At 37.9% G+C, this 15,056-nt stretch overlaps 1 protein-coding gene across 2 annotated transcripts in view; it reads right to left on the bottom strand.

Moving 5' to 3' along the window:
• spock1 (SPARC (osteonectin), cwcv and kazal like domains proteoglycan 1) overlaps window positions 1-15,056 on the bottom strand; it is a 227,543-nt gene that overhangs the window by 76,794 nt on the left and 135,693 nt on the right. For both annotated transcript variants that reach the window (XM_046860133.1, XM_046860134.1), the window contains one exon: window positions 13,102-13,182. In XM_046860133.1, coding sequence (XP_046716089.1) covers window positions 13,102-13,182 — 81 coding nt within the window. The remainder of the gene's footprint in view (window positions 1-13,101; window positions 13,183-15,056) is intronic.

Raw genomic sequence — 15,056 nt, 5'->3', positions numbered from 1 at the left:
CTTTCAGCAGCTTGCATGTGTAGTTCCCGTGGCATATTTTATGTATTTTTATTTTTTTTTCCGATGATGGAATTAACTATGACCCAGGGTAAATATTTGATTTTTATTTCATATTTAGCTTAAAAAAAAAAAAAAAAGAAATGGGTGGGTGCACGAGGGATTGTTCAGAATTCTTTGAGGCGTGTGTGGGAGTGTTTTTTTTTTCCCCCTACAAACTCCACAGTATACAACTGTACACTTTACAATGTCAAAGTTAAGTGGTACCATTCTTTTAGAGCAAGAAGCAGCAGGTGTGTGTAATTGACTACACACTTGGGTTCAGCTATCCTGAAATGAAAATTGAAAAAAAAAATATATATATACAAGTTTGGACATACCTTCTCATTCAAAGAGTTTTCTTTATTTTCATGACTATGTAAATTGTAGATTCACACTAAAGGCATCAAAACTATGAATTAAAACATGTGGAATTATATATGGAATTATATACATAAAAAAATAAAAAAATAAATAAAATTAGCCCAGATTTTGTTTTACCATCTGCCTTGCTGCCTATGATGTCTTTGTTAACTCTTTGACTAATCGCATGACTTCATTTACAGCTGCCATGTGCGACAGATCTGAGTCTAAACTAGCTCAGTGGGACTGGCGAGTGATGATCTAAGAGTCCATGACTGAGTGGGAAGAAGAGACGGGTGGGCAGAATGCTGTTAAATGAAGTATTATATAGTGCAGGTAGAAATGAAAATCATTTCTTGCACAAAATGAGAAAGCTTGCATTCTTTCTGTGTGTATCAGTGTTTGAGTTGTGTGTCAGCGGTATAATTGCTGCAGTTATATAAACAAAGAGGGCAGATTTGATGTTTGTGTGAGCGCACTTGTGTTGAGTGCTGTTGTGGTCAATAATATAATAAAAAGAAATTATTTACAATAAATGTGTAGATGAGGAGTTAATACTTTCATTTAAAACCTTCCCCACATCACCTCCATATGTCTTTGTCGGTTATTCATTGTGCATTCTCTTTCTCTTTCAGAGGACATTATCAGACTGGGGACACATTGTATAAGCCCTTAATAGCAGATGATCTTGAGTAATTGCAAACAGAACAACAGGTCATGGTATTACTTGAATCTGCATTCTGCTTCTCTCTGGCTCATAATAATACAAAAGGTTATACCACAAATCCAGCTGTTCTACAGCAATATACTGTATCTTTACCATCTGGCAATGAACACTGAAATCACATGAGTCGGTTCTGTGATAATTAAAAACACTATACAAATAACAATAATGTGAAGTGAATTCAGTATGTGCCCCGTGATCATCCTGTAGTTATGGCAACAAGCAGAATAGGTTGCAATTACAGGAAAGATGGCTAAGGTAGTGCTGTGATCTATCCACAGGTGTATCATCCAAACAAAGATTATCAGATCAGAGTCAAGCTGGGATAAGCTAGCTGCACAGTGTAAACCTATCTTGCCATGTCTTTCACAATGTGTGTGTGTGTGAGTCTAAAATGACAAGGTAAGCAGCAGGTGAAGGTTAATCCATTGCTACGCTATCACCGGGGGAATGTGTGTGTCCTCCAGACTGAGCACCAAAGAATATTCATATGCACACACCGTGAACCATGGGGATCCCTTAACCTGATGCTGCTCCCGTCACTAAAACAACAACTGCTGCTGAATCTTCACTACAAGAAAGTAGCCCTCGATTTTCCTGTCGTAAAAACTCATTTTTGATCTGCAACAACCCCCAGGCTCTACGAAAAATCCCTGTTCCTCCCTGCGGTGTGATTTACTCAGTCTCCAAGCTGTTGAAGATGCGCCGACATTTTCAAGCATGTTAGAAATTCTGAGCAATGAATCATATATTGCTAGGACCATAAAGACAAGTTAGCAGGAACAAAGCCTATTTATAATTAAATAATAATTAGCTGCAGTCTGCACAGTAGATCTCTGAATCCAGATCAATTGTATATTTACAGTGCAAAATGATAGCACCAAAATGTTACTTCTGTCAGAAATTATGTGGTAAATAGTTGTTAGGAACAGCACAAATAACAGCACACACAACATGCTTTCTAGTTTTTATTATTTTTTTTCAAAATACCCCCAGTTCTCGTTAGAGAACAAACACTGCTTAGGTCTTACCAACCTTCATTTTGTGCTCCCTGTTGTTGTTGTTGTTTTTTTACTTGTTTCTTTTAATAAATTTAGCAAACATGCACTGGTGCAATGTGGAGCATGTTATGCTCACAAAGCAACAAACTGCAAGTAATAAAAGGCATGTAGTATAAGGCCATTCTAAAATTCATGTAATGTTCATTTGGCATAATGCACTTGTATATGAAGCATGTCTGAACTAAATCTTTCACAGCTGGAGTCCAGTAATTGGAGTAACTCCTTATGTTTGGCAATGCTGAAATGAAATGATTTAAAAACAGCCCTCAGTAAAGAGAAATAAGGATAAAATTAAAAGAAAGTAGCATTCCCCTAGACATTAATCGCATTTTGTCAGACACCATTATCCAGAGTGACTTACATTAACACATTAACCACTGAGATACCACTGCCCTGGACCAGACTGGACCTCTTGGCTCACCTGTTACCAGAGCTGGGAGATCAGGTTCAGGTTCAGAAATCAAGACCTGCCCAAATCTGTCAGCACTGGTGGTTCAGTGATAGAATTCTCACCGCCACACAGGAGACCTAAGTTCAATTTCTGGCCAACGCACAGCTGGTTTTCGAAGCTGCTTGTTTGCCAAGTGCCTTTGCCTGAAGAGTTTACAAGCTTATGTTCTAAACAAGCCTCTCCAAATATGGGGGTCTGCCAAAATGCTGTAAATCAATCACATAATATTTTATGTCGTATTTTGCATTAAGGTTTGTTTAACTGACATTATTTAACACATAAAATAACACTAACAAACCATATACTCCAGCATCGATAAGTTCTTATTCACATGGACCAACCTTTGTTTTAATTTCTGTGCTTTGAATTAAACCAAACAATCTATATAAACAATGAGTAAAAGAAATGCCATAAGTCTTAATGAACATGTTTTTGGTTTTTCACTGGCAAAATTTAAAAGCAAGGCTGAAGCAACTTTCAACATTTAAAACTACAGACCAGACTTCAGTCAGTTATTAACATCTAACACCTTTAAATATGTAATAGTATATAAACAGCTGCTAATGTACTGTAAACTACGGTATTATTTTGTTGACCCTAATTTTATCACTGGCAAAAATTCTAAATGGAAAAGTGAAAAATACTCTGTCTCTTTCATCCCAAAGGGTAATAAACAAACTCAGAGTATAACCTCATAGCATGGACCTTTAGCTCAGTCACAGATCACACTCATTTTTCCGGTAAAAGGTTAAAGTACACCAGTACCTAGAGGTACAAGACATTGCACTTAAAAGCACTGGTTTGACTGACCTTTTCTGGATTCTCTTCCCAAAGGGCAGAAGCGAATGTTGCTCCTGGCTAGAAAGGAAAATGTTCAGGGCCTTTATAAATAAATACAAAAAGAAAAAAGCGGGAGGGAGCAATAACCTCTTCTGCAGCACCTCCAATGAAGCACCTCAGACAACTCCTTAATCAAACTGACAACAAATGCAACCCCCCTGGCTAGGGGCCATTAACTGTGCTAACTCAAATGCCATTTGTCAAAAAGTTGCAAAAACAAAATGCTTTGATTTTAAAGGGAATACAAACACCCTCTCAGGGAAAACACAGATCTTTACTGCATTTAACCCACTTCAAGTATGTTGTAGCTGTGTTTTATGTATATGTATGTGTGTTGTGTTAATGCTTCGCCTTAAATAATATGCACACAAACATGCATGTAACTGGTCCCATTCTCTACAGTGTATACATTAATTTCTTCCACAACCATGATGATGTTCAATCTAAACTTCAAATCACTTTTTTCTTCATGAACCCCATGAAACTGTTTGTTTTCCCTTGGTTCCCCAGGTACTAAACTCGTATTCTCGCTTTCTCTCAGTCTTACACACACAAATTGCTTTAAGAGTAATTGGTATTAATGTCAAGATTCTTTGATGTAATAATAATGAAAAAGCCATTCTCTAATTTCCCCTGAAACTGAAGGGATAAAGAGTGAGGGGGAAATAAAAGTGGACAAAAAACACCCCTCTTTCATTTAGGCATGCTGTGTGTGTGTGTGTGTGTGTGTGTGTGTGTGTGTGTGTGAGAGAGAGAGAGAGAGAGCGAGAGAGAGCCATGTCATCATTCTGCAGGTTTTACAGAATTAACCGCACTGCCCTCTTTCAGTGCAGCATAATTACTATTTCACATTTCATTACAGAATAAAGTAAATAAAATGGCCGGGTCCACAGCACCGGGAGAGAAAAATGTTTAAGCTAAAGGATGTAATGGGATTTTAAGGGACATGTGCACCACTAACAGGAAAAAGCCCTCATAACAAGAACATAGAGAGGGTGAAGGACATCGCTCCAAATAAAGTGCCAAAGAAGAGTGCATTCTCTCACTAGCAGCATGAAAACGTGTTAGGTGTGAATTAAGAGGAAGTAGTATATAATTCTGAAGATGTCATGGGCTTAATAGTTTAAAACAATTGAGTTATGGTAACAATTCTATTTCTGACCTTAAAAGAGAACGAGAGAGAGAGAGAGAGAGAGAGAGAGAGAGAGAGAGAGAGAGAGCTTACAATCCACACAAACAACTTGTGAACGTCGAACCACTAATCATATATATCCAGTACATTATTGTGTTCACTTTGTGTGTATATGTTTCTAGAACACCATAATGCCCGCATCAACAAAACATATGTTGCGAGTTCTGATACACTCAGTTACCATGACAGCTTCACAATCGTTTATCCAAGTCAGCAGCAATAATCACAAAATGCTCGATTGCTGTAATCATTAGATGTCCAATATGAGAAGAAATGAGCTGGCGTGAAAATATTTGACAGATCTGTGTCCTCTCGGATGCTGGACAATATGTGCACACACAAACTAATCTTCACACACACACACACACACACACACACACACACACACACACACACACACACACACACACACATTCACCAAAGTACCATTTAGTGCTGTATAATAGCCCATGCACAAGTTAACAGCGAAGCAAAATTACACACAGGATCAAGGCACATTTCATAAAATTTACCAAAGGAGCTATAAATCAAATCCTGATGGCTGAGGCAGGAAACATAAATTGACCTTATAGTGCATTACATTATACAGTGTCCTACTTCACTACTACAACTCTGAATGCAGTGAATTCCCACTGGAGGAAATTGCCATTAAAGGAAAAACAAAAATTGTGGGAAACCAGACCACCTCACGCAGAGGTGATAAAATGCCACACAGTCACAGATTAAAATTAGAGGTCAGTCTAATAAAACAGGATGAAAGACGTGTGGGTGGCAGTTTTCAGGCTAATTAATGATAACGTGTTGTCTTTAACAAGCTTTAGGAGAGCGGGAGGTGAGGGGTGATGTGCCTCTGTAGTTAAAGAGGATGAAGCCTGTGAGGATGCACTGTGGATGGTCACTTCACAGCACACGCCAACGCACACCAACACACACCTACTCTATCTGACTCGACGATGAGTGTTAAATGTGCATGAGTGGTCCCTTTTAACATTAGTACTTGATCTAATCTATAATTATATCACATCAGTGCTTTTACATACGATCCGTAATTATAAGTACATTTGCAATGAGAGCAGGGAACCAGGTTGTTTTGACCTTTTTCATACATATATGGCAGATTGTGTGACTTTTAGTTGCATCCCCACATGATCCCATTTCATACATCCAATCGGATGCCCTGTGAAAATGACCTGCAAAATTTCTTCAAGAAAAATTATTTAAAAAGAAAACGCCTCATATCTGTATTTGTATCTACTTTATCTATACATTCGCTGCATACCAAATGCAGACTAACAATGAAGTAAAAGATCAAGACATTATAACAGAATGAAAGAAAGGAGCAGAGACAGGTTAAAAGAGGATAGAGAGGACGTGAGGGAAAAAAAATCGGAACAAAGAAAGCATCTCTGTGGATAATCAGCTCTGACAGGTTGCTTTAGCTCTTAGAGATTCGTTTGTAATTGCTGATGGAATGAAAAAGACGAAGTCCTGCGGGAAGATCCGGCATGCCCTGACGTCTCCACGGGAGAGAGCCGGATTAGTCACTCCTGATTATCAGGTGCTGGCAAAGACTCGATCCTCGTCTATCATGTGTTCTCTGTTGCTTCTTATTCTTCAGTAGCCATAACAAGAAAGAGAGGAAAGCATCACTTTGGTTTACCCCACATATTTGTAAGTAGGTGTTTAAAAGAAATTGATCCTACAAGTGCTATAAAATGAGTTCTATAAAAGTGAAGGAAAAACTTTTAGGGTAAAGTGGTGCAATGTGCCCTCTCCTTCCCCCTACTTCTTACACAGTAAAGTAGGTTTGCAACTCTTCTTTATGAAAAAAAGTATGAGCTCTTACCCAATTCCCAACTCAGTTCTCCAGTTCTGCTGGAGAAGAGAGGGGATTCCTGTCTGCATGACAGGCCACGCTGGGAATTACTAATGAAAAACAGCCTTTTGTCTTAAGTTTCATCATGTCTTTTTGCCCTTCCCTAGTCAGCCAACTCTAATTAGGACAGTGAATGCAGCAACCGGGACAAACAAACAGCTTCTACTTCAGTATTTCACCAATAAAGAAAGCCAATCTGGCCTACAAACATGTTTATTTCACTGCAGGACCTGAGAGTTATCTGACTGCTGTCCTGGTTCACACACACATAGCTCCTACCTGAATGAACAGCAAGAATGGCTTTGGTAGCACTGGCATGGCTCTCAATTTGAAGCCTAGATTTTCAAGAAGTATAGCCAGGAGATCTTTTTTTCTCCAAATGAATTATTATTCTGATATTCAAAATGTATATATGTTTTTTATAATTTATATTTAGTGCTTATATTTATATAGGCACTAAATTCCTATGTCTTGTAGTCAAGTCTACTTGACTACTCAATAAGCCAAAAATTCAAACAAATTAACTTAAATTTAATTAAACTTGCCAATTGCAACTACAGTAACATAAAGGAGACCAAATAGATATGTATATTTCTATAGCGCTTTTCACAACAGACATTGTCTCAAAGCAGCTTTACAGAATTTAAGAGTTAAGGTGAACGATGTGTGTTTATCCCTGATGAGCAGCCATGGCGAATGCGGAAAGGAGAAACTCCCTTAGATGTTATGAGGAAACCTTGAAACGAACCAGACTCAAAAGAGGAACCCATCCTCATCTGGGTAACATCAAGAGATTATAGTCTTTAAACAATATGAGAAATGTCCTTTCTTCAGTCTTATACAGTTTTTTGAGGTTATGGAACCAGGAGCTAATAAGATAAGATAAGAAGAAATAAATAGAAATTAGTAGAGATGAGTGAAGACAAGCAGAGATTAGGTTAATGTCAATGGAGATGAGTGAAAATAAATGAAAATTAACTAAGATTAGTAATTTATGTATAGTCTACAAACTACAATGGCTTAGGTCTACAATTGGTACTTTGCAATTTTAAGAGACTGAACAGCAAACCAGCAATGATGGAACTGTAATAAATGGGCATTATGTGCCACCCAGATGAGAACAGGTTTCTTCTTTTCCTCCCAAGGTTTTCTTTATTTTATTATCACAGGAGGATTTCTCTTGCCACTGGCTTGCTCATATGTATAAACTTATATGTGTAATTATATTATGTCTTAATTATAAATGTAAAATGTATATTCCCAATCTGTTTATCTCTGTAATGTTGCTTTGGCATAATGTCTATTACTATGGAGATGAGTCAGGACAAATGGCGATGAGTGGAGATAGAGTTAAGTGAAGATAAATGGAACCAGACTGAAATAGAGAGCACTGATTAGTCTCATCAGCTACAGGTGTAATCTTATTGCTCATTTAGTGTAGCGCCGCCCTCCACTCGTGAACCGCTGCCACAGTATACAGTATATGAGTGGAGAGAAGTAGAGGTGACTGAAGTTAAATAAAGATGAGCAGAGATGAATGAAGATCATAATAGTATTTTTGGTCACTGCTGAGTGTGTGTAAGAAACCTAGAAATAAATAGATGTACAGTGGGTAAGATAAGTATTGAACACCATTTTCTTTTACCATTTTTTCTCAGTGATATTGACATTTTTACCAGATGTTGGTAACAACCCATGCAATCCACACATGCAAACCACAGATGCAAAGAACTCAAACAATACGTGTCCATAAATAAAATTGTGTGTAATAATGTGAAATGACACATTATTAGGTTCTGTGGACTTTTCTATGGACTCTGATATTTAGTTATCTCTATAGATTTATTAATGGGATTCAAGTCAGGTGATTGGACAAATCTAGCAGCTTTATTTTCTTTCTTTGAAACCAATTGAGAGTTTCCTTGGCTGTGTGTTGGGATCATTTTCTTGCTGAAATGTCCTCATTTCATCTTAATCACCCTGGTAGATGGCAGCAGATTTTTTCCAAGAATGTCTCTATACATTTTTCCATTTATACTTCCTTTAATTATATGATGTTTGCCATTGCATTATGCTGAAAAACAGCCCCACACCATGATGTTCCCACCTCCAAACTGGGTTGATGTGCAGTGCCATTTGTCCTCCAAACATGGTGTGTATTATGGCATCCAAAGAGTCAAATTTTGGTCTCATCTGACCAGACTTTATTCTCCTAGTATTTCACAGGATTGTCAAATGTTGTGCAGCAAACTTTAAACGAGCTTCAACATGCTTTTTCTTCAGAAATGGAGTCTTGCGTGGTGAGCGTGCACAGAGGCCATGGCGGTCAAATGCATTACTTATTGTTTTCTTTGAAACAATTGTACCTGATAATTCCAGGTTTTTCTGAAGCCCTCCACAAGTGGCCCTTGACTCTTGGACAACTCTTCTGATATTCTTTTCACTCCTTTATTAGAAATCTTGCGAGGAGCACCTGGTCATGGCCGGTTTATGATGAAATATTCTTTCCACTTCCGGATTATGACAACACACGGTGCTCACTGAAACATTCAGAAATTTTGAAATCCCTCTGTAACCAATGCCATCAATATGTTTTGCAACAATAAGGTTGTGAAGGTCTTGAGAGAGCTCTATGCTTTTACCCATCATCAGATGTTTCTTGTGTGAAACCTTGGTAATGGGGAACCTTTTATATAGGCTATTAGTTTGAACCGACAAGGGGCAGGATCGCTTTTTAATCACTGATTGATTTCAGCTGTGTCTTGTCTTTTCATGCCTTTTGAACCTCCCTTTCTTTGTGTGTTCAATCCTTTTTCCCTGTCTCATTTCACATTATTACACAATACTTCATTTATGGACATGTATGGTTTGATTTGGATTGCATGGGTTGTTACCAACATCTGGTAAAGATTCCATGTCAATAGCACCTTTAAAATATATTTACTGAGAACAATTGTGAGGTTTTCAATACTTATTTTACTCGCTGTAAGTGCGTATAAAAATATTTCCTTGTCTACTTGTTTCCCCTCTTCCCCATCAGATAAGAGTATTGCATTTAATTGTACACTTAAAAAAAGTCTGCCTTATAACTGCATCTTTGGGTTCATACTTTCTCCACTTCTATACAAAACTCTCTTGTGCAATTTCTGCTGCCTGTAGGGTTTTTAATGACTTTGTGCTAAATGTAACTGTTAACACTGTTGTATAAAGCTTTTCTGTCAGAAATAAAAGCAGTTTCTGTGTTTCATTAACACCAAAGTTTGATCAGACAGCAGTGCCAAAGTTATTCTTAACAGCTTTTCCAATTCATTGGTTATTGGTTTCCTTCTTCAACAGAACTCCTCACTCCACAGTATGCTTACACTTTAATCTATTATTATTTGTACAGTAATTATTGTGATTGTTATACAGGATGTTAGAAAGGCTAGTTTAATGTAATAATTTGGTTGACTGACTCATACACTCAAACTAGTTTTTAAACTTTTTTGCTTTTTGCAGAATAAATCATTTGTCCAAGTGGTATTAAATGTAATTAAAATGGACTAGCAATTGGATTACTCAATCACACACTCTGCCCTATGTTACAGTCCATGCTTTGAGGAGACTAACAAACTTTCTGGGGCTACTGGGGCAGGACTAATTGGCAATCTAAGCAAGCTATAATTTCTTAGTTCTTGCAACTTGCCTATGCACAACTGTCTAAGAAAAAATTTATACTGGTGTTCAAGAATACAATTCAACCATGAGAAAAATTGGGGGGGGACAAACAACAACTGACTAATAAACTTGAAATACCACATAGTAGATCCTGGTTTGTCATTGTTAATTCAGGTTAGGAAAATTTTGTCCTGTATACAGTCATGCTGGATCTGGAGCCCATCCACTAAACTTTGGGAATGGGGTAGGAACATTGTACAACATGAATAGGACGCCGGTACATCACAGGGCACTATTCACAAACTTATTAACACCTAGAGGGCAACTCTGTGTGAAAGCCACATAGCGAAAATAATACTGATTATATAGATAAACCACATCTATTATGTTTTAATGAAATATAATAAAGTAAATATTATAAGCATCCAATATCTAGTGTTTAAATCTATTTAGGCTGCCTCTGAAGGTCTAGCCTAATAGAATGTTTACCCTTATAGTATATTATCACTGAAAGACCCTTTTTTTGTTTTGAAAGACCTCTCAGGCATTTCTGGAAGGGTTCTTGAACCAAGTTGAAGCAGTTCTGCTGTGAACTGTTCAATTCTGTTCAATGACTCAAAAGAAAGAAGTATACACAGAGTTTAAACAAGCATTAAGGTGTGCATTGTCATAATAGAAAGTTGCTGATAGCATAAAAGTCGGCAGCATCTTGTTGAACCATTTTTTCACAAAAACACTAATACATGTTCAGCAAGAAATATAGTATTTAGACAGGAAACACAGGAAAAAAACATTTTCAATGAATTATAATAAATGTAAATTGTCATTCCCTCACAAGCATCTTATCTCCCAAAGTAATGTTGTATTACTGAGAATGCAAAAAATGCTGATACACAATTTCAACTATTTCAAGGAGCTGGCACTGGACACTCCTTCCGAAAACTTTACTTCATCAACACATTTTTCATTGCACTTGGATCATCTGCTATGCACGTCCCTGTACAGAGATTTACCTCACCCTGGAACTACTGTCAGAGCCACTGTTATAAAAAATAAACCAACACCTTCTGCCAAATCAGAATCAAGAAATCAACAATCTATAAATGTTTAATTCATGGAAAATAAACCCATAAGAGGGACCCGAACTGTGCTATTTGAGTGAGCCTGAGTTGATAACCTGTCAGTCTCTCTCATGGATACACACATTAATCATATCACCTCTACTTGCGTGATGATAAAAACAGTTGCACAGGCAGGTGTTGAGGTCAAAGGTCAAATAAGGGATTGTGCTATTTCTCTCTAGGTTGCCTCACTGTGGGTTAACTGGATCAGATCATACAAACCTGAACCAGACTCATAAATAGCCCACACACATTTGTCTGAATAATAGCCTGTTCTCTTTCCAGTACATTCTCTCCAATTTTTATAATTTTCATGTTTTCTTTTTAGAATTGCAGATGAGATTCTGAGTGTATGCTTCAAGATAAAGACCCTGTTTGAGGTAAAGAGCCTGTGGTTCTCTTTCACATACTGTTGCATTTGCACCATGCCAAAAAAAAAAAATTCATTGTTGCCTTGACTGCAATCACAAAACATTTACAGCTAACATTTTCTCGGTATGCAGTGACATTCACCGCTGCAGCACACTTGGCCTTTAGAAGTACTTGGACATCAGCGTCTTTCTGGATGAAAAAACAAATATGCGTATAGGTGAGACATGCGCTACAATTCCAAGGCTACATTTTATTTGTTTAGCAGTCTTAACAATAAACACGCAGAGAATCAGAAATCTGGATATGGATCTTAATCCCTAATCAACAAGGCAGATGCAACTCAACTCAAAACCAAACTTCTAATAGTTTTCCTGAATTAATGGGTTCATAATCGTTTTAGAAGTTTAATCTAAAAGTGAAACTGCACTGGCATCGATCACTGAAGGAGGAATTACATACTGTTCTACACCCCTCAAACCCCTTCTCTTTCATTCTCTCTCTCTCTGTGGAGTAAGGAGGTCAAGTGCCCTAATCACACCTATTTAAAATAACCTTAGGTGCAATTGGGGTTCCTGAACCCCGAGGGTAAAATGTCAGCACTTGTCCCATTCAGCAAAGAGTGTCCCAATTACTGTTGAGTATCATGGGACTGTCGCCATGACAACAAAACTCAAATTTGCAGGAATAGACCAGAAGAGGCAGCACTCAAAAGCACCTCTTATCCCAGCAGTAATGCATTCATTCAGTCAAACTGCAAGAGTCCAAAGCCTAAGGACACGAGTTGGTAGTTATTAAAACAAACGCAGTGAAATGAAAAACGCTTTAGTTGTAAAAATCAGGTATTGATTTTTGAGTCAATTTCTAAATTATAGTTCTGAACTTTAGAGGTGGCTGAGTGTTGAGGTTTTAGAGTCAGTTCCTGGATTATGCAACAGTTCTAGAGTTTTAATCCTTGGGATGTAAAGTCAGTACTTGACTTTTGGACTAAATTCTTGATTTCTGTCAAGTTCTGAGGCCTAGGAGTCATTTCTGTGAGATTTCCAACCAGTTCCTGAGCTGGAGAGTCAGTTCAATAGCTAACATTCTAGAATGTTAATGTCTTCTATTATGGAGCTAAATGTTATCTGAACCCAATCTAAGGATTATTCATTCTTGAACAACCCTTTAACACAACTCAGATTTCATGTGAGATTTCATTTGAGATCTTTACTATCTGTACACAAGTACTTTTATTTTTCCATCTACCTCTCAGCATTTAACAGCTGATAGGCAGAGAGACACAGATACACACTGCTTCACACATGTACACAAACATGAATGTACACACAGCCATTCATTTTATATAAGACAGTGTGTTCATTTAATAATAGAGTAATGGAAAAACAATTGTGTGTATGATATCTCTCACCATCATCAGTCCTCCATTTTGCCTGTACTGGGTGTGTTTTGGATCCTGGATCCCTATGTCGCCTGGGCCGGTTTTCTGGCTCTGTGGAACAAACAGAAACCATTAGATGCACTGATGATGAACCAAAAAAATGATAACCAGAACTTTAGTATGATCTTGGCTAATTTGGTAATTTCTACCTTGTAGTTTTCTATTTTGTCTGTTAGAGAAGTGAAGAAAAGTGTGTAGGCAGGGTGGAGTGGGTAGAGAAGTGGAAGGAGTGATTTGTGATAGTAGAGTATCTGCAAGAGTGAAAGTTCATAAGACTGTGGTGAGACCTGCTGTGTTGTATGTTTTATAAACAGTGGCACTGAAAAAAAAACAGGAGGTGGATCTTGAGGTGGCTGAAGTGAAGATGCTGAGATTTTTATTGGGAGTGACGAGGATGGACAGGATTAGAAACGAGTTTAATAGTGGGGCCGCACAGGTAGGACAGTTTGAAGACAAGGTGAAAGAGGCGAGATTGAGATGGTTTGGCCATGTGCAGAGAAAAGTCATGTGGTATATCTGTATTGAAAGAATGATAAGGATGGAGCTGCTAGGCAGGTGGAAGGCCAAGGAAGAGGTTTATGGATGTAGTGAGGGAAGACATGCAGGTGGAGGATTTGAAAGAGGCAGATGTAGAGGACAAGGTGGTATGGAGATGGATGATCCTCTATAGCCACCCTAAATGGAAGCAGCCGAAAGAAGTCGTCATCATTTTCTATTCTCTTATTGCACATTCATGTCATTGAGGATAACCTGTTATCTCTTATTTTAACGAAGGACTAACTTTTTACTTTCAAATATAGCACTTTGAGATATTGCTGCCTGCCAGTACTTTTTTCAATGCTACAGACTTTGACTGTGATAAACACCAAACTTCCTGCCTTCCAACTGGCACAATGCCTTTTTTATTCTTCCTTTCTCCAAGTCTCTTTCTGTCCACAGCTGCTTTTTTGTTGTGACTCAGTCCTGCTGTGCTGAGAGCTGGATGTCCGCAGACAAACAAATAGAACAAACCCTAAACCAATTTCCCCAATATTAGTTCATTTAATATGTTCTTGCCTGAAACCTCTGTGTGCTTGTGTGTGTCCAAATACAGAACAGCAACACAAGTGAAGCACTCCTCATTGCTCTCTCTCATACTCTGTCTTTCTCACACTCTGTCCTGTATTGATTTTGTGGTTAATCTTAGTTTCAAATCTGCACATCGGTTGTTTTTCAAGTGTCTCTTGCAAATTGATAGGATTGCAAAAAGACAATCAATTTGCCACCACACAGGTGCATGTTCACTCCCCTTCACACACACACACACACACACACACACACACACACACACACACACACACACACACAGCAGAACTTGGTTCTGCTTTTCTTTTGTTGGCCTTTGCTAACAACAACCAGTTTGGAAGATGTTACACATTTGTTTCACACATACTATATAGCAGATTCTGGACTTAATTGGAGGAGTGGCTTAAATGTAAGGTTTTCTTTCATATTGACAAATCTGAACAGTGTACGGATTTTGCAAAGTGGTAGGGACTACCATCATCCATTGCACGGAATTTCATAATACAGAAAATCCTGTAAACAAGTTACTGTATGGAGACTGACAAGAACATTCTTTATAATTCTTGTTAAAGTACTTGTGGGATGGATACCGCCCTAACAGGCCAGCCTTGCCCCTTAATTTTTCTCCAATTATCTATAAGTCTGTTTTGCACTGTTTGCACCAGGTTGCACACAATGCACTTTATGCACTTTATAACAGCTCTGTGTTTTCTGGCATGTAACTTTATGTTGTCTATGTAGCACCAGGGTTCTAGAGGAACGTTGTTTTATTTCACTGTGTACTGCGTCAGCTATATATGGTTGAAATGACAATAAAAGTTTCTTGACTTGACTTCTTATAAAGCCCACAAGGTTTTAGG

Source organism: Silurus meridionalis, chromosome 10 (genome assembly GCF_014805685.1).
Source record: "Silurus meridionalis isolate SWU-2019-XX chromosome 10, ASM1480568v1, whole genome shotgun sequence".
Classification (NCBI taxonomy): Eukaryota; Metazoa; Chordata; class Actinopteri; order Siluriformes; family Siluridae; genus Silurus; species Silurus meridionalis.
Note: the sequence above shows the minus strand (reverse complement) of the source record. Positions and strands in the feature narration are given on the sequence as shown.